This window comes from Danio rerio, chromosome 3, assembly GCF_052040795.2.
Source record: "Danio rerio strain M-AB ecotype USA chromosome 3, GRCz13ab, whole genome shotgun sequence".
NCBI classification, from domain to species: Eukaryota; Metazoa; Chordata; class Actinopteri; order Cypriniformes; family Danionidae; genus Danio; species Danio rerio.
Window position 1 is genome coordinate 67,756,971 of NC_141023.1, and position 27,092 is coordinate 67,784,062.

At 37.9% G+C, this 27,092-nt stretch overlaps 1 protein-coding gene across 6 annotated transcripts; it reads right to left on the minus strand.

Annotated features, from left to right (window-relative positions):
• Positions 1-1,109: 1,109 nt before the first annotated feature.
• tbl3 (transducin beta like 3) lies at positions 1,110-27,028 on the minus strand. Of its 6 annotated transcripts, XM_087242628.1 has the most exons (24): positions 25,122-25,287; positions 24,966-25,017; positions 24,772-24,867; positions 22,400-22,447; positions 22,011-22,152; positions 21,582-21,666; positions 20,602-21,321; positions 20,361-20,546; positions 19,536-20,302; positions 19,354-19,450; positions 17,624-17,841; positions 17,282-17,423; positions 15,060-15,118; positions 12,916-13,022; positions 12,623-12,752; positions 12,118-12,348; positions 11,927-11,997; positions 9,385-9,541; positions 9,119-9,177; positions 8,806-8,909; positions 7,647-7,718; positions 6,549-6,707; positions 6,242-6,335; positions 1,110-1,697 (listed from the first exon to the last, which is right to left on the minus strand). In XM_087242628.1, the coding sequence occupies exons 10-24, from the start codon at positions 19,400-19,402 to the stop codon at positions 1,406-1,408; spliced, it is 1,944 nt and encodes a 647-aa protein (XP_087098754.1). In that variant the 5' UTR covers positions 19,403-19,450; positions 19,536-20,302; positions 20,361-20,546; positions 20,602-21,321; positions 21,582-21,666; positions 22,011-22,152; positions 22,400-22,447; positions 24,772-24,867; positions 24,966-25,017; positions 25,122-25,287; the 3' UTR covers positions 1,110-1,405.
• Between the last annotated feature and the right edge of the window lie 64 nt (positions 27,029-27,092).

A 27,092-nucleotide genomic window follows, 5' to 3' on the forward strand; every position in this document is an offset into this window, starting at 1 on the left:
AATTGTGTTTATTTATGCTCGGTGTTACATATAAAATGAATGTCCGCACATTAATTTGCACATTAACGAATTGTGCTGTCGTTTACGAATCGTGTTTAAAATTACGAATTGTGTTTGTGTACTTACAAATTGTGTTTTACTTTCCAAACTGTTTTGTGTGTTTTCGATTAGATTTTTAATTCAGGAATTGTATTTTTTATTTACGAATTGTATTTGTGTAATTATAAAATATGTTTTAAGAATTGTGTTTTGATTAACGAATTGTTTGTATTTACGAATTTTATTTGTCTATTCACAAATTGTTATAATTTACGAATTGTGTTTTAGTATTTACAAATTGTTTTACTTTCCAAACGGTTTTGTGTATTTACGAATTGCATTTCAATTTAGGAACTGCATTTTTTATTTACGAATTGTACTTTACGAATTGTACTTGTGTAATTACAAAATGTGTTTTTATTTAAAAATTGTGTTTTAATTTACGAATTGTTTGTATTTACGAATTGTATTTGTATGTTCACAAATTGTTATGATTTACGAATTGTGTTTGTGTATTTACAAATTGTTTTAATTTACAAACTGTTCACAAATATTGTTATAATTTACGAATTGTGTTTGTTGATCCTGGCGTTACATATTAAAGAAATGACGGCATCACTAAAAGCTGTGCGTGAACTCAAACATCGTCCATATAACACAGGAGGACACTCTTCACAACAACACACTGCTCTTAAAGGGACAGCACACCCCAAAAACAAACAACATTCACTCACACTTCAGGGATTTAAACCTTTATGAGTGTCTTTCTCCTGTTGAACACTAAAGAAGATACTTTGAAGAATGCTGGAAACCTGTAACCATCGACTTAGTATTTGTTTTCTATGGAAGTCGATGGTCACCGGTTTTCAGCATTCTTCAAAATATCTTCTTTAGAGTTCAAGAGAAGACACTTAAAAAGGTTTACATCACCTAAAGTAGAGTGAATAGTGCGTAAACATTGATTTTTGGGTGAACTGACCCTTTAAATCCTAAGTAGATTGTGGTAAATCAGCTCAGATTCTTTACCAACAGCTGAACAGTTTCCAAACCCAAATCAAATGAACTCCCTATTTCCAAGAGACGCAAACATGTAGCATGTTTATTTGAAAGACCAAACGTCCACAGTAAACATCATCCATCAGTATCCTGCAAATGCTGTGGTGACACAAGCAGGAAAATGCTTTATTGCTGTTATTATTATTGCGATATAATCAATATACAGCACTGAATATAAAAGACCAGTTTGATTGACAGCAGCAGCAGCCAATCAGCTCGCAGATACAGAGTATTTCAGAAATGCTCCATCACTCAATATACAGCACTGAATATAAAAGACTCCAGATTGATTGACACCTGCAGCAGCCAATCAGCTCACAGACACAATTTCCTGGAGGACAGAAGCTGCGGGTTTGCTGGAAAACTCTTCCTCCTCCTCGTCTTCATCAGAGTCTAAAAGCTGATCTACAGTGTTAGTGAGTTTCCCAGCAGCAGTTTTAGACGTGCAGACGGCTTCGTCTTCATGCAGACGCTGCTCTGAGTCTCCTGAACACTGCATTTCTTCATCTTCCTCCTCTTCCTCTGTGGTCTGCATGGGCTGTCTGTCTGTGATGAAGACTGACTGAACACCGTCATCATCTTCATCCTCCTGCATGTTCACACTGGAGAAACACATGAGAGCAGACTGACAGTGATTTATTTAAATATGAAAGAGCCTGATCTAACGTTCTGGGTCGTGGAGTTTTGTGTTTGATCGAGTTTACAAAAATATGGAGTCAGATCAGTGTCAAAAATAACACATTTACAAAATAAAAGTCACGCGTGCACAGCACAGTTCACGCTCATACAACACAAACTGTACATTTCAAAAACACAATTCGTATTCGCAATTCGAGAATTCACAAATAAAAATAAATGATATTATAAATAGAATATATTACACCAAATAAATTTGTGTATGTACGAATTGTTTTAATTTATGAACGGTTTTAATTTACGAATTGTGTTTGTGTATTTTACAAGTCGTTTCAATTTACGAACTGTATCTGCGCATTTACGAAATGTGCTTTAATTTACAAAAATTGCGCTTTTATTTACGAATTGTTTAAAATTGCGAATTGTATTTGTGTATTTACAAATTGTTTGAATTTACAAAATATTTTTTTAATAGCTCAAATACAAAAATTTAGGAATTGTATTTTTGTTTTTACTAATTGTGCTTTAAAATTATGAATTGTATTTGTGTAATTATGAAATGTACACAAATGTATTATTAATTTAAGAATTGTTTTGTGTATTTACGAATTGTGTTTTTATTTATGATTTGTTTTAATTTATAAATTGTTATAATTTACAAATTGTATTTGTCTATTCACAAATTGTTGAAACTTAATTACAAATTGTGCTTTAATTTACGAATTGTGTTTGTGAATTTATGAATTGTTTTAATTTACAAATTGTGTTCACAAGTAGAGTGATAATTTACGAATTGTGTTCTAATTTTCAAATTGTGTTTGTGTATTTACGAATTGTATTTGTGTATTTATGAGTCTTGTTTTAATTTAGAAATTGTATTTGTGTTTATGAATTGTGCTTCAATTTAAAAATTGTGTTTGTGCAATTTACAAACTGTATTTACGCACTTATGAATTGTGCTATTAATTTACTAATTTTGTCTAAGTTTACGAATTTTGTTTTAATTAACGAATTGTATTTGTGTACTTACAAACTGTTTTAATTTACGAACTGTATTTACGCATTTACGAATTGTGCTTTAATTCACAAATTGTGATTTAACTTACGAATTGCTTTAAAAATTACTAATTGTATTTGTATATTTACGAATTGCGTTTTAATTTAGGAATTATATTTGTGCAGTTACAAATTGTGCTCTAATTTACATATTGTATTCATGTATTTATAAAATGTGTTATAGAAATTAAGCGAGTTTTTCCTAAAAACGAGCAGAATAATTAAGTTTTTGCTTTGGAATAACACTGTTTTCTCTACCCCACAGTCAGGGTTAGTAATACAGTATTATCCGTCACACGTCTAAGTGAGAACTGCAACCCGATGGAAGAATTCTGTGACGTTTGATTATTGCGGATGATTAATCAGTGATATTTTTAAGAGGTGAAAGCAAAGTTTAACCCATTTGTTCTAAGGAAATTCAGGAGAGCTGCATTGTTTTCAGCATTTCCTGGAAGATTACATTTCACAGCACATCACACACGCCGTTTCCACAGAACCAACAAGGAAATTAAATTATTACTATCGATTCCATTAAAAATCTGATTACAGGGCTGATAGTGGAAAAAATTCCTGAGCCTGAACTTTTTTTCCTTGCCCCTGAGGTGAGTAGGGGTGGGGGTACTATGTATGCAACGCACTTTTAACACATAACTTGTGGGCCCCTGGGCCCAAATATATTAACAGCCTATGTGTAACCCTGATCATCATTATTGTCAAGTGGCTCTTTTTAGACACATGCCAGTAATGTCAGTGACACATGCCAGAGTAAGTGATCTTGTGACATGTGCCAGTAGGTGTCAGTATAAGCACGTTATAAGCACATTAAGCTTATAAGTCTCTTTGCTTTAATATTTAAAAATCATTAGGCAAATGACACCTGTTATCTTACATGCATATATGTTATGAGTTTTCAACATGCATTTTATTATAACTTTTTAAAGGATATTATTTAAAATAAGTTAAATAATAAAATAAATGACTGAATTAAAAACATAGAGAAGTCCATATTGTAGGGAACAAAGGAACTGCCAGGATGCAATAATATACAGTACAACAGATAAGTGTAACCCCTCCCATATATAAGCATGCCACAATAAATTTGACTGACATGTACTGTCAAATGACTATATTACGTACGGAAGTATGACTACGAATACATAAAATAAATGCGTTTAAATTAAAACATCGTGGAGCTCAGCAAATAAACTAACTTGCGACGCGATAAATTAGGTTAGAAGTCGCGTAATGATTAAATATGGTTTTGCTCGTGGTAATTAATGTCATAAGCTTCGCCGGGTGTCGATGTCACTGCAGTGACATGCAGCGCGACACTCTGAGTGACACAGGTCACTACACATGCCACTAGCGAGTGACACATGACAGTGGAAAACCGGACGTGCCACCGGAAGTGTCACTACACTCAGTGGCATGTGCCAGTGTCATCTGTACGTCAGATGTCGTGTCACTCCATGTTAAAACTGCTACTGTGAATCCGCGTTCAAGCGCACACAATAAGCTAAAACTCGCCCCAAGCACCGGCAAAAACAAATAACAATGAATGTGTCGAGGAAAGAGTAAGGATCATATCTTAATTATTTATTAATAAACTTATTCTGAGTCAGTGTCGCAAAGATCCTGACTGGCAATCTCCTCTTGGACTCGCCTTTAGAGAGAAATTCATCTTTACGGATTACAGGAAGGAGTTTTTTTGTTTTCGATTTGTTTTATTTCGTTAAGTAATAATTTAAAGCTTTCTATAAATATATTTATGTCTGTGAGGCATATACATTTAGCTTCATTTTGTTAAGCGCTCCTGTTCAAAAACCAGACGACAGAAAGCGCATAATTTAGGTTTTCTTTATTTTATAAAAACGCTGTAAGGTTTTTTGATGTATTACTCGTACTTTGTGAGCAAAAATGACGGATAACTTGAAATTGCTCCCACTGAAAATATGCAAGTGATTGCTCTGGCGCCTCGATGTCCTGCAAGCTTTTTATAAGCAAACTATGCGCCTAATAGCACACATTCTTTAACGTTTAAGCTACCATTGTTTTATACTTGAACTGTTTTATATCTTTTATTTTAGGCAAGTCATGATGATCTGAGAAGGCAAACTGATCAAACAGACAATGATGGTCTTCCGCTGGGCGCTGTTCGTTAAAAAAAAACTTATTTTTAACGAATAAAAAATGCTCCAAACGTTTTTCTAAATAAGCTGAATAAAAAACGAAACTAAGGATAAACACTTTGCCATTAGGATACATACAAAACTGAACTATGTCATAGCTGAAACACTAAGTTGTTTAAGGAGAAGGGGGAAATATATTTTTGTCCCGTCTATTGCTTCACTGTTATTTCGAGAATAAACCCAGCGTAAATATGCAGATGTCATTCCCAAAACATATCAGCGTATATGTGCCGAAAAGGAAAGTTTCATACAAATTCTGAATGGATTATAGCCTGGAAAGTGCAAAGCACGCTCCTCTTATTATCACTAAAAAGCGTCACTAATCTTAGTTCATAGAGATCTCACAAAGATCCGTTATAATTTATAAAGCTCTCTAAATTACACAATTAATCTTTTATTTACATGGCGTCTACACTCAAAAGATGATTCACGAGCACACAAAATGGCACTTTATAAAAACCAATCCGCCGCTTTCAGCAGTGAGTGAATTCTGTGAATCTAGAGAAATGACAGATCAATTTCCGTGAACCTGATTTTTTTTCCCCCGCAGCCACAGTACGCCTGAAATCCGGCGTGGTGACGGAACGCTATCACCCCTGTGATTAATGCTCACCCATGATCATCTGGGGAGAGTTTAGTTGATTTTAGGGTCATTTTAAATATCAATTTAGTCTTTTGTCATTTTGTTTAATTATTTATTTTTAATTTATTTATTCATTCAACTAATTTAATTTAATTTTATTTTTTTATAATTTTATAATTTATTTTTTTTTATTTATTCATTTATTTGAATTGTTTATATTTATGTAGTATTTTTATTGATTTTTAAAATCTATTTATTTTTATAAAAATAATTTAGTTATTCATTTATTTTTAATTTATTCATTCATTTAATTCATTCATTTTCATTTATTTTAATTGTATATATTTATTTAATGCATTTATTAGTTCATTCAACTTATTAATATACTTATTTTTATTTATAATTTTTTTAATTAATAAATTAATTTATTCATTTATTTTATATAAATAATTTATTCATTCATTTCTTTTGACTTAATACATTTATTTATTTTACATTTTTTATATTATTTATTTATATTCATGTATTTATCCATTCATTTATTTTTAATTAATTAATTAAGGACAACTGAAGATCTGCTGAAGTGTTTCTAGAAAAGTGTGCTTGGTGTGTGACGTCTGAGGTGGAGACTACGATTACACCATCAGAAAGTGTGTGTGTGTGTGTGTGTGTGTGTGTTTACCTGTCCATAGCACCTGTGATGCGCATTTTCTGCCACATATAATCCAGAAACATGGAGGCCTGCAGGAGCCGGTTGATCCGCTGCATGTGCCTCTCTACACAATACAACACACACACACACACACACACACACACACACACACACACACACACACACACACACACACACAGATTAACTTTAATGCAGATGACTGACATCTGTTTGTTGTGTTGTGATGCAGGTGTGTGTGTGTGTGTGTGTGTGTGCGCTCTGGAACCGCAGTATCTCCTCAAGGCTTAGGTGTGTGTGTTGTGCATGTGTCACGCACCGGTGTATGGGACGAGGGCCTGCAGGTGTGTGTGCGCGCTCTGGAACTGCAGCATCTCCTCAGGGCTCAGGTGTGTGAGCAGCACCTTCAGCACAGCCTGAGCGTCCAGACAGCTGCGCGAGTTTGTGTTCCACACCGTACAGTAGCGCAGCACCGACTCTGAACACACACACACACACACACACACACACACACACAGAGAGTTACACACACAAACACAGAGATACACACTCACAATTAGAAACAAATCCAGAATCACATACGTATACACTATTCTACACCATTCTGTCACAGCGCATCCACACTGAACTAGTAAAAGAACAAGGGGAGGGGCTACAGGTGAAGGGGAGGAGCTGATGACAATGGGGAGGGGCTTGATGTAACTGATGACAGGGAGGAGCTACTGACGAAAAAGATGAGCTGATGACAAAAAGGAGGGGCTGATGATGAAGAGGAGGGGCTGATGATGAAAGGGAGGAGCTGATGAAGGAGAGGGACTGATGACGAAGGGGAGGGGCTGTTATTGAAAGGGAGGACCTGAGAATGAAGGGAAGGGGCTACTGATGAAGGGGAGGAGCCACTTATGAAAGAGAGAGAATACGGATGAGGGGGAGGGGCTGATGACAAAGGGGATGGGCTACTGACAAAGGGGAGGGGCTACTGATGACTGGGAGGAGTTACTGATGAAGGTAAGGGGCTGATGACCAAGGGGAGGGGTTAGTGGTGAAGGGGAGAAGATACTAGTAAAATGGAGTGTCTGCTAATGAAAGGGAGGGGCTAATGACGAAGGGGACGGGCTACTGATGAAGGGGGAGAGGGTGCTAATGACCAAGGGGAGGGGCTTCTAGTGAAGGGGAGGAGATACTGGTGAAGAGGAGTGTCTACTGATAAAAGGGAGGAACTGATGACGGAGGGGAGGGGCTACTGGTGACAGGGGAGGGGCTTATGACAAAGGGGAGGGGGCTGATTACAAAAGAAAGGAGCCGCTGATGAAGGGGAGGGGCTACATATGAAGGGGATGTGCTATTGATAAAGGGGAGGGGCTCTTGGTGAAAGGGAGGGGGCTATGCAGGGGTTGTTGAAGGAGGTGACCTTCACCTTTCTGATCCTTCCGCAGTTTGAGGAGCGTCTTCTCCAGCTCCTGCAGCCCGTCCTCCCGCTGACGGATTTCTGGAGAAAACAACAGAACATCAATTAAACTAAAATAAGAATAAATACATTAAAAATAAATAAAACATTATATACACACACACACACACATATATATAAACATATATAAATAAACAAGTGAATAAATTATGATGAGGAATTTAATATTTAAATGTTTTCAACTAAAGTGTGTGAATTGAAATAACGATTGATCAACCTGTGAATAAATGTTGGAATAGGAATGTCTATTTCCCCCCTAATCTTCTTAGTTTATTTAATAATAACTGTTTTTCTTAATTTATCTGAGTTATAAACACAGTAAGACCTCCTACACTAATATATTGGACACTTTACTGTATTCATTTCATTCATTTCTAGTATATAATTTAATTATCATGTGTTTGAATATTACACATTTACTCCGGTCTCCAGTGTCAAATGCTCCTGCAGAAATCAGTGTATGATGATGATTTAATGACGGGAAGAGAGATTATATGATTATTAATGTTGAGAACTGTGCTGTTGCTTCATATTTCATTGTCAAAATCAAAAATGTAAAGCTCATATTCTTTAAAAAGAGAAATGAATGCTCTGAATGAGGCTTTACATGAATAAACTGATGCAGTACAGAAACAGAACATGACATGTCTATATTTGTGTGTGTGTGTGTGTGTGTGTGTGTGTGTGTGTGTGTGTGTGTGTGTGTGTGTGTGTGTGTGTGTGTGTGTGTGTGTGTGTGTGTGTGTGTGTAAGATTTTATTTTGTTCTGCAAACTTCTGATGTCATTCTCTCTTTTGTATTAAAGATATTTAACAATAATAATTAAGATAAATATTGGCGTACGACGAGTTTAAGAGAAAGTCATTTCATAACTGGATTACATCACAGCAAACAATGACAAAATATGTGTGTGTGTGTGGTTCACCTGAAGAGAAAAGCTGGAATTTCCTAAAACAAAAGCTGTTCTCCAGTCTGTGTGTGTGTGTGTGTACACATGAGTGTGTTTAACAGAGAATCAATCAATCAAGCACAAGATGATAAGGAAAACACACACACACACACACACACCCTCTTACACAATCGCAATCAAATGTGTGTGTTTAAATACCTCTGATGACCCGCAGGGCAGTGTGTGGCTGATCCAGAGAGATGGCGACACCCAGAGCCTTCACATACTGATGCTCATGGAGGAGATTTTGGAGCTCCTGCTGCCTGCACACACACACACACACACACACGTATATATATATATATATATACATATAAACACACATACATATAGAAACATGTTCATGTACTGTATTTATAAATGCACACACACACACATAAGTAAACAAACACACAGGTATATATAAACACATATAGTTGTGTGTGTGTGTGCGTGTTTGTGTATCTCTGCATCAGCACACACAGGGACTTACTTGAGGACTTGATCCTCTTGTTTGGCCTGTTCCTCTGCCAGCTCCACTTCAGTCACGTCCTGACCAACACACACACACACACACACACACACACACACACACACACACACACACACACACACACACACACACACACACACACACACACACACACACACACACACACACACACACACACACACACACACACACACACACACACACTCATCATATCACAGCATTCCCTGACTTTAACGAGTAAATCTGGCGCGGGTCATGTGACTGACCTTCCAGACGGTGATGGTGGAGTCTGCGGAGCCGGTGACCATCAGCTCGTCCCTGCAGCCGCCGTGCAGAGCCCACACCTTATCCTGATGCGCATCCAGTGTCCGCACACACTCGTTAGTTTTGATGGTCCACAGCTTCACCAGGCCGTCAGAGCCACTAACACACACACACACACACACACACATAAAGTGAAAAGATGAACATTAATAATTAATTTATTCACACGGGGCGTCAGCGTCAGCGCTTCACATTCACTTTGAATGGGTGACGTCAGGCGTTGCCGAACTGCATTGTGGATCTGTCAGCGCTGCTTCAGAGGTGTTGCTCGCTGCAGAAGTTGGGACTAGCTCAACTTTTCAAGCGCTGACAGAAGCGTCAGCCAATCAGATCGTTGTATGCAAATAAACCAGCTTGACAGTGGCCTATTGCTGACTGAATTTCATTGGCTGATGCTGCTATGATGATCGCTTCAGCTCAAACTTCAGACACGCCCCCAGTCAAGCGCTGACGCTGAAGCCTCGTGTGAATGGAGCATTAATAAACAACAGGCCTATAATGAATCAGACGAGTTTCAATCCATCTCACATAGAACAGAACAGAATAATTAGACATTATAAAAGCCTGTCAAGCATTTCATGAAGAACCAAAGCAAATACAACCATCTGAACAGGATTAAGACACTCCAGGGGTCCGTTCTTCATACCTCGGTAAATGATCTGAGATGATTTGGCAGATCCTGGATCTGTTAATCTTGATAACTGATCTCTCGCTAATTTGGTTCTTCAAACAAGTTCGTGAATCAGATTAGAATGTCTGGATGAACTGATCTGAGATCGCTGCGTGTGTTGTGAAGGACAGATCTATCCATCCTCCAAATCATGATCAGCAATGCAGCGATTGGCTGACGGCACAGCAGCGTAATGACATCATCTGATTAATATTCAATTATCCATGTGAGCAAAATTACATCAAATTAGCAGCAAACGTCTTGTTAAATATGACACGCAATAACCTTCCACATTTGTTGTGAGCTGCAGGCTTTACACTTTCATGTGTCAAGAGTATTCATCATGTATTTCAATGCAAATCAGTGTATTTAGTTCTACATTTAGAAAAGATTTTCTTTATTATTGTAGCCGTGTTTTAATCGGTGTAAAGAATAACTGGATGTTTACAAAAGCATTTAGATATCGTAAAGGCGTCTGCAACTTTTGTGAAGCATCAAATCACCGTCATATTAACTATCAAAACATGTTTATGACTGCATAAATGTATTATTGCTTTAAAAAAAAATCTCCATTGTACTAAAGCGATCTAAAAACTTAATATCAATAAGTTTTCTCTTTACACCAGCAGGTGGCAGTCTTTGTACTTTCATTTCGAGACGACAAGTTTTATTATTATGTATAACTTTATTTATTTTATTAATAACTATAACTTTATATATATATATTTAAAAATATTTACCATTTTCCCAAGTGTATATAACTACTACTGTAAGAAAATATCAGAATTCAGAACATACTTTATTATCTTTGCTTAACTGAGCCGATCTAATCCTGTTTATATGAATTGAACCTGCTCCCGATCAGGTTTGAGCTAGCAGAACTGTTGCCATGACAACGACTCTCGGATCAGCTTTGAAGAACGAAACGATCCTGGATCCTGTCAAATCGTCAATATCCAAATCCAGCTAACTGAGTAATCCACATACGAAGAACAGACCCCAGAATATACATAAAGAAATAATAATCTAATAAATAATTATATTATCTGTTGTAATATAATACAAACATTTGATTATATTGCAATTATTATTATTTTGTAATAAAGTAATTCTTATCATTATTATTATAAATGATTGGATAATTGTCAAATGACTTAAACAATCATAACAATATGATATATATACACACACACACACACACATACACACACATACACATACACACACACAAACACACACAAACACACAGCTAAAGTCAGAATTATTCCCCAGATGATGTTGAACAGATTGAGGAAATGTTCACAGCATGTCTGATAATATTTTTTCTTGTGGAGAAAGTCTTATTTGTTTTATTTCGGCTAGAATAAAAGCAGTTTTTAATTTTTTTAACACCATTTTAAGGTCAATATTATTCGCCCCTTTAACTATATTTTCCCGATAATCTACAGAACAAACCACTGTTATACAATGACTTGCCTAATTCCCCTAACTTTACCCTGATTACCCTAGTGAAGCCTTTACATGTCACTTTAAGCTGTATAGAAGTGTCTTGAAGAATATCTAGTCTAATATTATGTGCTGTCATCATGACAAAGAGAAAATAGATCAGTGATTAGAGATGAGTTATGAACACTGTTATGATCAGATGTGTGTTCTGCTGTCCATTAAACAGAAATTGGGGAAAAATAAACAGGGGGGCTGATAACTCTGACTTCAGCTGTGTATTATTACTGAACATCAGCACGTGTGTGTGTGAATGTAGTGCACATATTTAACCCAGAGTGGCATATACACACAGATGGCGTGTGCTGTACCTGGACACCAGCTGAGTTCCCCGACTGACGAATATAATCTTCAGCACGGAGGCATCGTGACCCTCAAACGTCTGCAGGAAAACACACAGAACACACACGGTTCCAGTCTTTAATAAATATCTGTCTGAGCAGACCATCAGTGTTAACCTACAGTGTGTGTGTGTGTGTGTGTGTGTGTGTGTGTGTGTGACCTTAAGGCAGCTGAAGTCCTGAATGCTCCAGATCCTGACGCTGCCGTCGGCCGATGCGGACCCCAGGATCTGATCCACCGGGGAGAACTGCACGCTCCAGACCCCGCGGCGGTGGCCCCGGCAGACCCCCAGCAGACGCAGGTCACTCAGAGCCCACAGTTTAGCCGTGCGGTCCTGTGAGCCCGACGCCAGCAGCTTATCATTGGGGGAGACGCACACACTGTTGACATCCTGCAGCCGGACACACACACGCAACACAGAGCAGACGGAGGATTACAACACCACACACACACTGCAGTCAGTAACACACACGCTATTACTGCACTACAGATCACAATATCCTGCTCTATCGGTGATAAACTATGCCCACCGTACAGTTAAATAAAGAAATGATCTATATAACGGCAATAACACCACACACCTGAGCTCCACAACCAGAACACACTGCTCCATACCTGCAGTATCAATGCTATGTGTGTGTGTGTGTGTGTGTGTGTGAACGCACCTTCTCGTGCGCTCTCTCAGTGGATCGAGCCTTCATCATCATCACTCCTTCAGCTCCAGTAGTCTCGGGCAGATCCCACACCTTCACTGTGCAGTCCTGACTGCCCGACACCACGAACTGCTGCTTCATCCTGAGACACATTAGATTACACACACGGCCCTGAACACAAGCTGTAAATGTTTACACCCCCACATTAAAGGGGACTTCTGCACAGTAGGAGCTCTTTAATTCATGTAGTGTGAACTGGGCTGAATGGCACAGATGTTATCAGTGTTCTCGTAGGGATTTCTGACCTGGAGCAGGCGATGGAGCCCACAGCATTGGAGTGTCCGGTTCCCTGAGCCACACAGTGGACACGACCACTGCTCACATCCATCCTCCACACACGCACACTCTTATCCTGAACACACACACGCACATGCAAACACACACACACACACACACACGCACGCACGCACACACACACACACACACACACACACACACACACACACACACACACACACACACACACACACACACACACACACACACACACACACACACACACACACACGGGTTATTACAGCTTTCATAAAATCTTATATTTCACTTCACAAGTGTATTTCCATTTCCAGCACTTCACGCGAGGAAAATTAGATATTTAAATATTATATCAGATACTATTTCAGGGTATTTATACTTTACATGTACATAAACCCTCTCATATACATACCTTATATATATATATATATATATATATATATATATATATATACACCGTATATATACCCTATACCATATACACCCTATATATATATATATATATATATATATATATATATATATATATATATATATATATATACACACACACACACACCCTGTACCATATATACACCCTATATACACAGTTTACATATACCCTATAGCCTAATTACCCTATATATACTGTGTACCCTATACCATTTATACCCTATATACAACAAATATCATATATACCCTATATAAACCCTTTAACCTATACCATATTTACCCTATAAATATCGTTTATACACTCTATGTCCTATAGACTATTACATATATACCCTAAATATTGAATATATATATCCTACACCATATATACCTTATATATACCGTATACCCTACATCCCCTATGGATACCATAAATATACTCTATACCCTATACCATATATATATACACCTTATAACACATACCATACATATCCTATATATACTGTATATATACTGCACGCCACATATACACCCTAAATAAAGTATATAAACCCTATAGCCTTTAAACCATATAAATATTATATATATATATATATATATATATATATATATACACACACACACACACACACACACACACACACACTCTATACCATATATACCTTTTACATACTGTAATCATCCCCTATATATACCCTATAGCCAATACCACAAACCCTATATATAGCCTATACAGTATATATACACCCTATACCATATATATCTTTTACATACCACATATACCACATCGTATACCACATCACATAAACCCTATATATATATATATACACACTATACACATTGTATTAGATACTATTTCAGCGTATATACAGGTATCAGACAGTGAAATTCAATACCTTTTAAAACCACATCATCGCCACTTTAGGTTTCAACCGGTAACCATGGTGACATTTTTAACTTGAATTGTATTTACGAAATACTGATTATAAGAAACTAATCATGAATTAAAACATTATTCATACACTGATTAAAAATGCTAACCCATCAGGGGGCGCTAACAGCAAAAGTAATAACGGTGTTTGCCTGGTTATAGCTGTAAACAAAGCAGCGTGACGAGAAATCTAGCAGATTTTATTATTGATTTCATAAACTACACCCCATCCTGATATTCGCTGATTAAATTTAGGCAAACGTTATTATACAACTAAACACTGTACAGTCAAATACAACACAAAAATGACACCTTGCAAAATAGCAGACTTTTTAAGGGTCTTAAATTTCTTTAAATTGATTTATCAACTTTGAATACTTTTTAAGAGCCCGCGGAAACCCTGTATTTGTTTTAATATTCTATATTGTACAGTAAAAATTGAAATACAGTCATTTACTCTCTTTATTAAGTGCTTTGAAATCTTCATTTTTTATTAAATGTTTGATGTAATCTTAACTGACACATAAAAAGAGGGCGGGGCATGCAGTAGCCCCTCCCCTTAAAACATAAATAAAATGATAAAACTATTATTTATTTTTGTTAACCATTATTTTAGTTTAGTTATTTTTTCAGTGACTAGTTATTTTTAGTGTTTAATTTATTGTGATTTAATTGAGTTAATAAAAGCGTTTTGACCAGTAGTTTTAGAGTCTTCGTTATTATTAATAAGACGGTTGTGAACAAACATATTCTGCATAACTCTCGAAGAAGAAGAAGAAGCCAACAATTCACCTTTGCACAGGTCGCAAACATGCTGCCTTTGCGGAAGACGTCGATGGATAAGATGGTATCTGTGGAAAGATCATGAGATAATCTTAATCAGTCAGAATTTCAACAATGCAGACGCTTCATATTAACCCTTTACAGGACACGCACTCAACACACTCACCGTCAAGAATTATAAATGTGTATATTGCATTAAATAGAATTCAAAAACAATATTCTATCTGTCCATCTATAGAGCAGATCAGTCTCAAAGATAATACAATTACAAAGTGAAATTCATACACAATTCATCAATTCAAAACACAATTTGTGAATTCAAGTAGAAAATCAGTTGTGTTTTTCAATGACTTGTGTATTTATGAATTGTGTTTTGAATTTATGAACTGGATTTGTGTATTTATGAATTGTGTTTTGCATTTACAAATTGTAATTACGCACTGTGTCTATGTGAATTTATTAATTGTGTCTTGTGAATTTACAAATTGCATTTATGTATTTACGAATTGTGTTTTGTGAATTTACTAATTGTTTTGTGTATTCACGAACTGTGCTTTGAGTATTTTACAAATTGTGTTTTGAATATTTACGAATTGTGTATTTAAGAATTGTGTTTTGTGTATTTACGAATTGTGTTTTGTGTATTTATGAATCATGTTTTGTGTATTTACGTATTTCATTTGTGTATTTACGAATTGTGTTTTGTGTATTTACGTATTGCATTTGTGTATTTACCAATTGTGTTTTGTGTATTTACGAATTGGGTTTTGTGTATTTACGAATTGCATTTGTGTATTTACGAATTGGGTTTTGTGTATTTACGAATTGCATTTGTGTATTTACGAATTGTGTTTTGTGTATTCACGTATTTCATTTGTGTATTTACCAATTGTGTTTTGTGTATTTACGAATTGTGTTTTGTGTATTTACGAATTGGGTTTTGTGTATTTACGTATTGCATTTGTGTATTTACGAATTGCATTTGTGTATTGACAAACTGTGTTTTGTGAATTCAAAACATTTAATGAAGACACAAAAAAATTTGTGAACTTTACGAATTATGTTTTCAATATTTATGAATTGTGTTTTTACAAATTTCGTTTTGAATTAACAATTTGGATTTGTGTATTTACAAATTGTGTTTTAAATTTATAAATTGTTTTGTGAATATACAAATTGTGTTTGTGTATTTACGAATCGTACTTTGAATCTTTACAAATTGTGTTTTTAATTGGATTTGTGAATTTACGAATGGCTTTTTGTATATTTACCAACTGCGCTTAAACAAACTGAGTTTACAAAATTGTTTTGTGTATTTTTAAAAATTTTACAAATTGTGTTTTGAATATTTAAGAATGGAGTTTAGACTTTACAATCTGGATTTGTGTATTTAGAAATTGTGTTTTGTGTATTTACGAATTGATTTGTGAATTTTCAAACTGTGTTTTGATTTCCAAACGTTATTTTGTAAATGTTTTCTTTTTAAGATTGATCTGGTGCCAAAATATGTGCTTAAAAACTACGCAGTACTCTGACCAATAAACTAGTAGCATTTTCGTGTTTTACGGTCACAAGACATCCAGCTAGTTGTTTACGTAGACAGATCACTTACTTCATGTTTATTTATATAGCGATTTTCATAATTCTTTCCAAAGCAGCTTTACAAAGGGTGCACAATATTACATTACAATCAATTACAATCGGTCAAGCATACGCAGTTACGTTTTTTTTCTCTCTCTCTGTTGTAACGGAGTGTTTATAAGAAGGTCTGATGCATTTGAAGAGGAAAGAAAGTGTTTACACAAACCCGGCGTGCTGTTTGGGGATGCTTAATGATCTGTGCTGATTATAATAGTGAATAAGATGGGGTATTTTCACACACACACACACACACACACACACACACACACACACACACACACACACACACACACACACACACCAACAGGTATGAAAGCGTCACTATTTATAAAACTCTCTGATTAATTCTTTTCCTCTAAACACAGAGCAAACTACACTACACAGCTTTCAGTTCCGTCCGGACATGTTAACTTCCCAGTAGCTGATTCAAGTGTAAGTTTCAGGCTTGACGATTATCAATATTTAAATAAGATGTTAATTAATTATTTGAGTACTCTTTTACTGTGACTTGCCTATCAACGCTTAAGATTTAGTGATGTGTGTGTGTGTGTGTGTGTGTGTGTGTGTGCCGCCCTCTAGTGTTCACTCACCGGTGTGTCCGTGCAGGATCTGGCAGCTGTTGGTGCTCAGCTCAAACACCTTCAGCTGAGAGCTGTTGGTGGCCACTGCGATGTGTGTGTCGTCCTTCCCCACAAACTTCACATCCAGCACATCGTCATTGTAGCCCACGAACTGCAGGAACACGAGAAGAAGAAAACACACTTCAGCAGGCAGCGTAATGCATGACAGACACTCAAAACTGTGTCACATCACATCATTATTGCACCAGTTTACCTGATTACTGCCCTAAACTGCTCCTGATTAGGGGCTGTAAAAACAATCCATGCACACGCATTGACAGAGTGTGTGTGTGTGTGTGTGTGTGTGTGTACCTGCTGCTGTACAGTGAGTGTGGGCGTCTGGTACAGCAGGATGTTGTGTTCTGCAGTGACTGTGATCAGTCTGCCGGTGCGGGGCAGCAGCAGGAGCTGCAGGAGGCCCAGGCGCTCTTCATCTTCAGCATCTTCATCTTCAGTGTGAGACGAAGCATCCGGCAGAGTCTGGGTGAACACACAGCGGGACGAGGAGCTGTCCCACACACGCAGGACACCTGGAGAACAGGAACACACACACACACACACACACACACACACATCAATGAGGGTTTTTGTGATGCACAGCTTTGAGTCTGAGAGATGTGTGTTGAAGCAGTTTACGTCAGTTATACATCTATATATACACTCACCGGCCACTTTATTAGGTACACCTACTAATACCGGGTCGGACCCCTTTTGCCTTCAGAACTGCCTTAATCCTTCATGTCAGAGATTCAGCGAGCTACTGGAAATATTCCTCAGAGGTTTTGCTCCATATTGTCATGATAGCATCACACAGTTGCTGCAGATTTGTCGGCTGCACATCCATGATGCCAATCTCCCGTTCCACCACATCCCAAAGCTGCTCTATTGGATTGAGCTCTGGTGACTGTGGAGGCCATTTGAGTACAGTGAACTCATCGTCATGTTCAAGAAAGCAGTCTGAGATGATTGAGCTTTATGACATGCTGCGTTATCCTGCTGGAAGTAGCCATCAGAAGATGGAGACACTGTGCTCATAAAGGGATGGACATGGTCAGCAGCAATACTCAGGTAGGCTGTGGCGTTGATGCTCAATTGGTACTAATGGACCCAAAGAAAATCTGCCCCACACCATTACACCACCACCACCAGCCTGAACCGCTGATACAAGGCAGGATGATCCATGCTTTCATGTTGTTGAGGCCAAATTGTGAGCCGAGCATCCGAATGTGTCAGCAGAAATGGAGACTCAGAGCAGCAACGTTTCTCCAATCTTCTATTGTCCAGTTTTGGTGAGTCTGTGTGAATTGTAGCCTCAGTTTCCTGTTCTTAGCTGACAGGAGCGGCACCCGGTGTGCTCTTCTGCTGCTGTAGCCGATCCGCCTCAAGGTTGGACGTGTTGTGTGTTCAGAGATGCTCTTCTGCAGAGCTCGGTTGTAGCGAGTGCTTATTTGAGTTACTGTTGCTGGAACCAGTCTGGCCATTCTCCTCTGACCTCTGGCCTCATCAACAAGGCATTTGTGCTCACAGAACTGCCGCTCCCTGGATATTTCCTCTTTGTCGGAGCATTCTCTGTAAAGCCTAGAGATGGTTGTGCATGAAAATCCCAGTAGATCAGCAGTTTCTGAAATACTCAGAGCAGCCCGTCTGGCAGCAACAACCATGCCATGGTCAAAGTCTCTTAAATCCCCTGTCATCCCTATTCTGATGCTCGCTTTAAACTGCAGCAGATCGTCTTGACTATGTCTACACGCCTAAATGCAGTGAGCTGCTGCCCTGAGCTTGGCTGATTAGACATGTGCGTCAAGGAGCAGTTGGACAGGTGTACCTAATAAAGTGGCCGGTTGGTTCTATATTCTGGAATGGGAAGATGTTTATTTTAGAGATGCCGTCTGATGAAGAGGGTGAAAGTCAGGCTTGTTTCCTATCAGTCAGTCCAGCAGGTGGCGCTGATCAACAGCAGTTCACACTCATCATGGGTAATTTAGCGTTCTATGCAAAAGCTCTACAGATGGAGCAGTGCTGTGATGTGAACCTGTGTTTACCTTTACTGCCAGCCGTGACCAGGTGTAACGCGTCACTCTTCACTCCCATCTCTGAGTAATCAGCGGAGCCCGACAGGAGAACCACACCTTCCACAGCCTGAACACACACACACAACACTCAGTACAGCACACACACACACACCACAGTATTACCACAGTACACTGATTATTGTCAGGCTGACCTCATAGACCGGGATGGTCCTCTTCACCTTCTGCTCCTGCAGGTCCCACACAGAACAGATCTTATCTCTGCCAGAGCTGAAGGAGACAGAGAGAGAGAGTGTGTGTGTGTGTGTGTGTGTTAATGTTTGCTCATACTCAAGGCTCAAGGATCTGGTCTTCGCAAATACCTGCTCTGCTCTGATTGGTCAGACGACTCACCTCTGCTCAGATCGGTCATGTGATTCTACTCTCCCCTGATTGGTCAGGCGACTCTGATTGGTCATGCGACTCTACTCTTGATTGGCCACTTGATTCTACTTTCCTCTGATTGGCCAGACGACTCTGCTTTGCTCTGATTGGTCAGGCCACTCTGCTTTGCTCTGATTGGTCAGGCCACTCTGCTCTGATTGGTCATGCGACTCTACTCTTGATTGACCACGTGATTCTACTCTCTTCTGATTGGTCAGATGACATTACTCTGCTCTGATTGGTCAGGCGAATCGGCTCAGATTGGTCTGGCGACTCTGCTCTGACTGGATAGGCCACTCTGCTCTGATTAGTCAGATGACACGGCTTTGCTCTGATTGGTCAGGCAACTCTGATTAGTCATGTGACTACTCCTGATTGGCCACGTGATTATACTTTCTTCTGATTGGTCAGATGGCACTACTCTGCTCTGATTGGTCATGTGATTCTACTCTCCCCTGATTGGTCAGGGGACTCTAACTGGTCATGCGACTCTACTCTTGATTGGCCACTTGATTCTACTTTCCTCTGATTGGTCAGACTACTCAACTCTCTTTGGCCACTTGATTCTACTGTTCTACTTTCCTCTGATTGGTCACAAGACTCTGCTCTGATTGGTCAGGCGACTGCTTTGCTCTGATTGGTCAGGCAACTCTGATAGGTTATGTGACTCTACTCTTGATTGACCATGTGATTCTACTCTCTTCTGATAGGTCAGATGACATTACTCTGCTCTGATTGGTCGGGCAAATCGGCTCAGATTGGTCAGCCAACTCTGCTTTGCTCTGATTGGTCAGGCAACTCTGCACTGCTCTGATTGGTCAGGCAACTCTGCATTGCTTTGATTGGTCAGACGACACGACTTTGCTCTGATTGGTCAGGCAACTCTGATTAGTTATGTGACCACTCTTGATTGGCCACGTGATTATACTTTCTTCTGATTGGTCAGATGACATTACTGTGCTCTGATTGGTCGGGCGATTCAGCTCTGACTGGACAGGCGACTCGACTCTTGATTAGCCATGTGATTCTACTCTCTTATGATTGGTCAGATGGCACTACTCAGCTCAACTACGACTGGTCGGGCGGCTCAACTCTAATAGACCATGTGATGGTCTACTCTGCTCTGATTGGTCAGATATATCAAAACAATCAGTAGATTTACCTGCTCTTTGATCTTTGAAATTACACAGAGCTTTACAAACACAGAAAGGCATAACAGCAGCAGTGTAAACACTAGGTTATGCACACTAATAACTCTTCTTCTCTGATTGTGACTGTAATGTGCACCGTCAGGCTGTTAAAATGAAACTAATAAACCTGATGGACTGACTGATCATGAGGGAACATGCGAGATCCGGCATTGACGCGTGATGTTTAAAAGCGCACCTGACGAGTGTGTGTCCGTCCGGGGAGAACGCGAGCGCAGTGACGGGGCTGTAGTGGCTCTCCAGCACACACACACAGCGGCTGGAGCGCAGGTCCCAGATGCGGATCGCACAGTCTGAGGACGAGGAGAAGAGCTGCAGCCGGCTGATGTCTGGGTGAAACTCCACCAAACTGCAGGACACACACACACACACACACATTAATGTTCACACACACAGAGTAGGAAAAACAAATACTATGGAGGTCAATGGTTACAGGCTTCCAACATTCTTCAAAATATCTTCTTTATCGTTTAACAGGAACACTAAAGGTGTATAACAGGTAAAACGTGAGTAAATGCTGAGAGAGTGTTCATTTTTGGGGTGAACGGCCCCTTTAAGGTGTAAGGCTGATCTCAGAGCAGTCTGTTTCAGGGCTTCTGCTGCACTTACTGCACGACGCCAGAGGAGCCTTTGAGGTTGTGTGTGCAGTACTGCTTGATCACGTCCCACAGTTTGATGGTGCCGTCACAGCCGCCTGCAAACACAAACAACAACAACAACCGAGTCAGAAAAAGCTGTACTCAAGTGCAGAACTCATCCACATACAACACAGGACATGTTTACAGTGCAAAACACAGTGGAAGAATTGATCAAGTTAGGAACCCTTTACAGCAGAGGTCACCAATCTCAGTCCTGGAGCTCCGGTGTCCTGCAGGGTTTATCTCCAGCTTGCCTCAACACACCTGCCTGGGTGTTTCTAGTATACCTAGTAAGAGCTTGATCAGCTTGTTCAGGTGTGTCTGATTAGGGTTGGAGCTAAACTCTGCAGGACACCGGCCCTCCAGGAACAAACCCTGCAGAATATAATCCAGCCTTCACCTGTAGCCAGCAGTGTGGAGGTGCAGTCGAAGCTCATGCTGGCCACGGGCACACTGTGAACGGCCCTCCAGGAGCGACGACACTGCTGCTGCTTCCAGTCCCACTGCCTGAGGAGCAGAGCCCTGCTGGCGCTCACTAACATCTGAGGAGGAGCACGGAGAGAGGAGCACACTCAGCCATGCGGCACACTGCTCATAACACTGCTCTTGTCCTGTTTCTAGTCTAAATATCTGAAAACTCTTAAATAAAGAAGCATTTTCCAGACGAGCAGAAAATATTGTGTGTTCAGAAGTAATGAGTCAAAATGAAGAGAGTTTCTCCTTAAGACACGCAGAACGATCAGCTGATGGGCTGATAATAACAGCTAGTCTGATGCTGGATGGTCTCACCTCATCATCAGGGCTGAGAGCGAACGCTGTGATGTCCTCCTGATCCTCCTGTTCAAACAGAAGGTAAGACGGTGGTTATTAGGACAGAAAGGGAGTAAATAGTGAGTCAGGCCGTACTCACACTATGTACAGTTGCCTCAAACCAGGCCAAAGCACGCTTGTCCCCCTCCCGTCTCCCCCAACGGCCCACGCTCACACCACAAACGGGCTTCAGCACGCTTACGTCATCGCTGCTGCGCTGTTCAGTGAGAAGCGCTCTCAGCAGCACAGTGGAGATTTCTCTAGTTATACCGTGTCAGTCGTTTGATATGCAGTCAAATATTTCGCCAAACAGTCCTTAGGGATGCGGTGACACGCGGTCAGATATTTCGCCGAACAGATCCGCCACTTTTGGCGCTCATAAACAATCATAAAGCTCTCGTGCTGCAGGAATGAGGAGGTCTGCTGAAGGTGCAGCTGTCGTGCAGTGAGGGGTTTGCATCTTTAATAAACTACAGCAGTTTGCGTTCACTGAACAGTAAGAATGATTAATAAATCCATATGAAACAGTCCCTTAAAAGTCACGTCTCGCTTTCAGTTTTGGGCCAAAGCCCAAGCCAGAGTGAACCGCGCTCAGGCACACCTCTTCCAACCGGGCCAGGGCCGGCCAAGTGAAGCGTGCTTGAGCCTGATTCAGCGCACTCACACTTCTCAAATGATCCGGGAAACGGGCCTGGGCACGGTAAAGATGGCATAGTGTGAATACGCCCTCAGGTTTCATCTGTGGGTGAATTATCCCTTTAACTCAGGTGAAGTGCAGAGATCTGATAGATTTTAAATGAACAGTTTGTTTGTGTGTTTTTGTAGTTCTTTGCACAATGAATAAAGACACTTTTACCTTGTAAAGCTGTTTGTGTCTATATCAAATTTGTATAACTACAGAAAACAGATCATATATATATATATATATACATATTAATGATGGGCAAATAAACGTGTTATTATTGCTTTACGCATTAATTAATGGCAACAATAATTTTATGCTGTCTGGCATAGCTTAACTTCTATTACAATTTAGGTTAAGTCCTGGCAGTGGCAAATATCTGTGGTTGAACATTTAAAATATAAAAAAATAGGTTAACTGCTAAAATATTAATGGAATATGTTTGTTTTGATGCAGTTCATACATGCACTTATTTTAAAATCATATATATATATATATATATATATATATATATATATATATATATATATATATATATATATATATATATACACACACACACACACACACACACACACACACACACACACATACATATATAGATAAATATGCATGTATATATAGAGAGATCTATATAGCCGTATTTATTCATTCATTCATTCATTTTTTTGTCGGCTTAGTCCCTTTATTAATTTGGGGTCGCCACAGCGGAATGAACCACCAACTTATCCAGCAAGTTTTTATGCAGCGGATGCCCTTCCAGCCGCAACCCATCTCTGGGAAACATCCACACACACTCATACGCATTTATTTATATACAATTATATAAACCTGAACAATGTGTAAAATATTTATCTTCTATCTTCCAAATAACAGTTAGGAATAATCCCAATATTAATGAAATCTTTCCAAATACAGCTATATAGGATATGTTGTGTAACTGTATTCATATCGCAGCAAATCAAAAGATCTCAATGTCAGATTTCTCCAATATGGTGCAGCCCTGATTATAACTGGTTCACTCCCCCGTGACACAAAAATAAGTAAATAAATACATTAAATGAGCATGATTATATTCACATTTCAGTCCACAGTTAAGATTAAAACTCAATTTTAACCTCACAGCAGCACAACACATATTATTAGTATATTTGTTCATGAATGAATGAATGATTATGCATGTAAACTGACAAAAAAACGTCTGTTTATTAGTTTCTGTCGTTGAGTTTATAGTCCAGATATCTACAAACTCCTAAATCAAGAAGCATTTTCTAGACAAGCAACAAATAAAGTGTTGTTTTAAAAAAAAAAAAGTCAAAATGAAGAGAGTTTCTCCTTAAACAAGCTGAATAATCATGTTTTTACTTTAAAATGTGATTATGATCAATATTCTCCACATTGGCAGATTATTCTGCTTGTTTTCAGGTAAAACCCACTTCGTTTTGACTTATTATTGCTGAAAACAAGTCTATATTGTATCCTGGTCCAGAAAATGCTTCTGGATTAAAGAGTTTTTAGACAAGAAACAAGATGAAATCCTGAGTAGTAACAGTACTGTTTAGTGTGTATTCAGGCATGTTCACTGTTAAACTGACTGACGGACACTGTTCTAATAACACACACACACACACACACACACACACACACACACACACACACACACACTGACCTGTTCAATGCTGTGTATGATCTTCCCTGTGCTGATCTGCAGGATGTTGATCTTTGGTCCATAAGTGCAGAAGATGTGCTGCTCGTCTGCACTGACCTGACGGAGAGACAAGAGCAGGCAGGATTGATGACCGCCACTCATTCATTAACGCAGTGCTAATATTATATTATTATGGTTATTATTGGCGATCTCACCTGCACTTTACCTCCCTTATAGAAAGGCTCGATTCTGCTGGAGACCGCATAACTAACACACAGATGATTAGAAGTCAAACCGGTTGTCAAAATATAGAGTTAGCATTGATCTGAGCTAGCCAGAATTATCTTACAACAGACGGAAACGGCGCTTACTTTGACTTGAAGAGCAGCGTTTTCCCAGCCATGGCAGCCCGCGCTGTTTTAAACTCCTCGTCGATATTGTAAATGTTGCTGTTATTGTTAAAAGTTTATGTGTTTATTATTTTTGCAGCCCTTGGTGATACACGCATGGTGCATGTGTTCATGGATGTTGTCGCACAGATATGACGTCAAAATGTTCACGCGAGTACCCCAGTGACGCCTAGCGGCAGACACGCGAACAGCATCAAAGAGCAGTTAATTATAATTAGTAGTAGTGTAGTAGTAGTAAATACTACTAATAGTAACAGTAGTGATAACAATAATTACAACAGTGCACTAGTATCAACAATTCTGTTATATAAACAGTAAAAAAAACAAATTAATGAATGAATTAATTTTTTTGCACGAATTATTAAACATAAATGAATTACTAAATCAATTATTAAATGAATAAATACATGAAATATTAAACGAACGAACGAATGAATGATCGATTGAATGAATGAATTATTGAATGAAAGAATGCATGAACTATGAAATGAATGAATTACTGAATGAATTAGTAAATAAATAAATCAATAAACTAATGGATGAACGAATGAATAAATAAATTATTGAATGAATGAATGAATGAATGAATGAATGAATGAATGATTGATTGAATGCATGAATGAATGAATGAATGAATGAATGAATGAATGAATTTTTGAATGAGTTAATGAATAATAAAAATGAAGAAATTATTAAAGGAATGAATAAATTAATTAATTATTGGTTGAATGAATGCATGAATTATTGGAAGAATGAATGAATGAATGAATCAACAAATTAATGAATGAATTAATTTAATTAATTATAAAAATTAATGAATTATTAAATGAATGAATAAAGAATTGAAGTTGAATTGGATGAACGAATGAATGAATTATTGAATGGATTAATGAATAATAAAAATTAATGCATGACTTATTGAATTTATTAATAAAAGAATAAATGAATGAAGTATTGAATAAATGAATGAATGCATAAACTATTGAATGAAGGAATTAGTAAATTTATTATTAAATAAATGAATGAATGCATGAATTAGTGAACAAATAAATGAATGAAATATTGAATGAATTAATGAATTACTGAATGAATTGTTAAATGAATGAATTAACAAATGGACTAATGAATTATTCAATGAATGAATGAATGAATGAATACACAAATAAATGAATGCATGAATTGTTGGATGAAATAATGAATTAGTTAATTAATTTATGAATTATTAAAATGAATGAATAAATGAATTTTTTAATGAATGAATACATGAAAAAAAAAATCATTGAATGACTGAATGCATGAACTATTGAGTAAATAAATTACTGAATTTATTATTAAATGAATGAATTAATGCCATGAATTACTGAACAAATGATTGAATGAATTATTGAATGAATCAATTACAGAATGGATTATTAAAATAATGAATTACTGAACAGATGAATGAAGTATTGAATGAATGAATAAGTACACAAATGAATAAATGAATACATGAATGAATAAATCAATAAATTATTGAACGAATGAATGAATGAATTATTGAATGAGTTAATGAATTATTAAATGAATGAATGAATGAATAAATAATTGAATGAATGAATTATTGAATAATTGAATGAATAAATGAATGAAATATTAAATGAATTATTTATTTTTTGAGCAAATGAATGAATGAATGAATGAATGAATGAATGAATGAATGAATGAATGAATGAATTGATGGATGGATGGATGAATGAATGAATGAATGAATATTAGCTGGTACATCTGCATAAGATGATTAGTGCTTGTGCTGAATCTGTTTTCTGACCAACACTAGCTCTAGATGAGGACAAACGCTCTTCAGCTGAATGTTAACTTCTCCTTCAGCCATGTTAAACCTGGATTTCCCATATAACAACACTGATGCTGGCGCTAGATATCAACAACATTCAA

What these genes read in the sequence shown, in the direction of transcription:
- tbl3 (XM_087242625.1), bottom strand. Translation starts at nt 24,912, where the DNA reads ATGAGTGGCGGTCATCAATCCTGCCTGCTCTTGTCTCTCCGTCAGGTC. An exon ending in GGTCACGGCTGGCAGTAAAG is followed by an intron (nt 17,842 to 19,353) that starts GTAAACACAGGT and finishes CCTGTTCTCCAG; the next exon opens with GTGTCCTGCGTGTGTGGGAC. An exon ending in CACTCACTGTACAGCAGCAG is followed by an intron (nt 17,424 to 17,623) that starts GTACACACACAC and finishes GTGTTCCTGCAG; the next exon opens with TTCGTGGGCTACAATGACGA.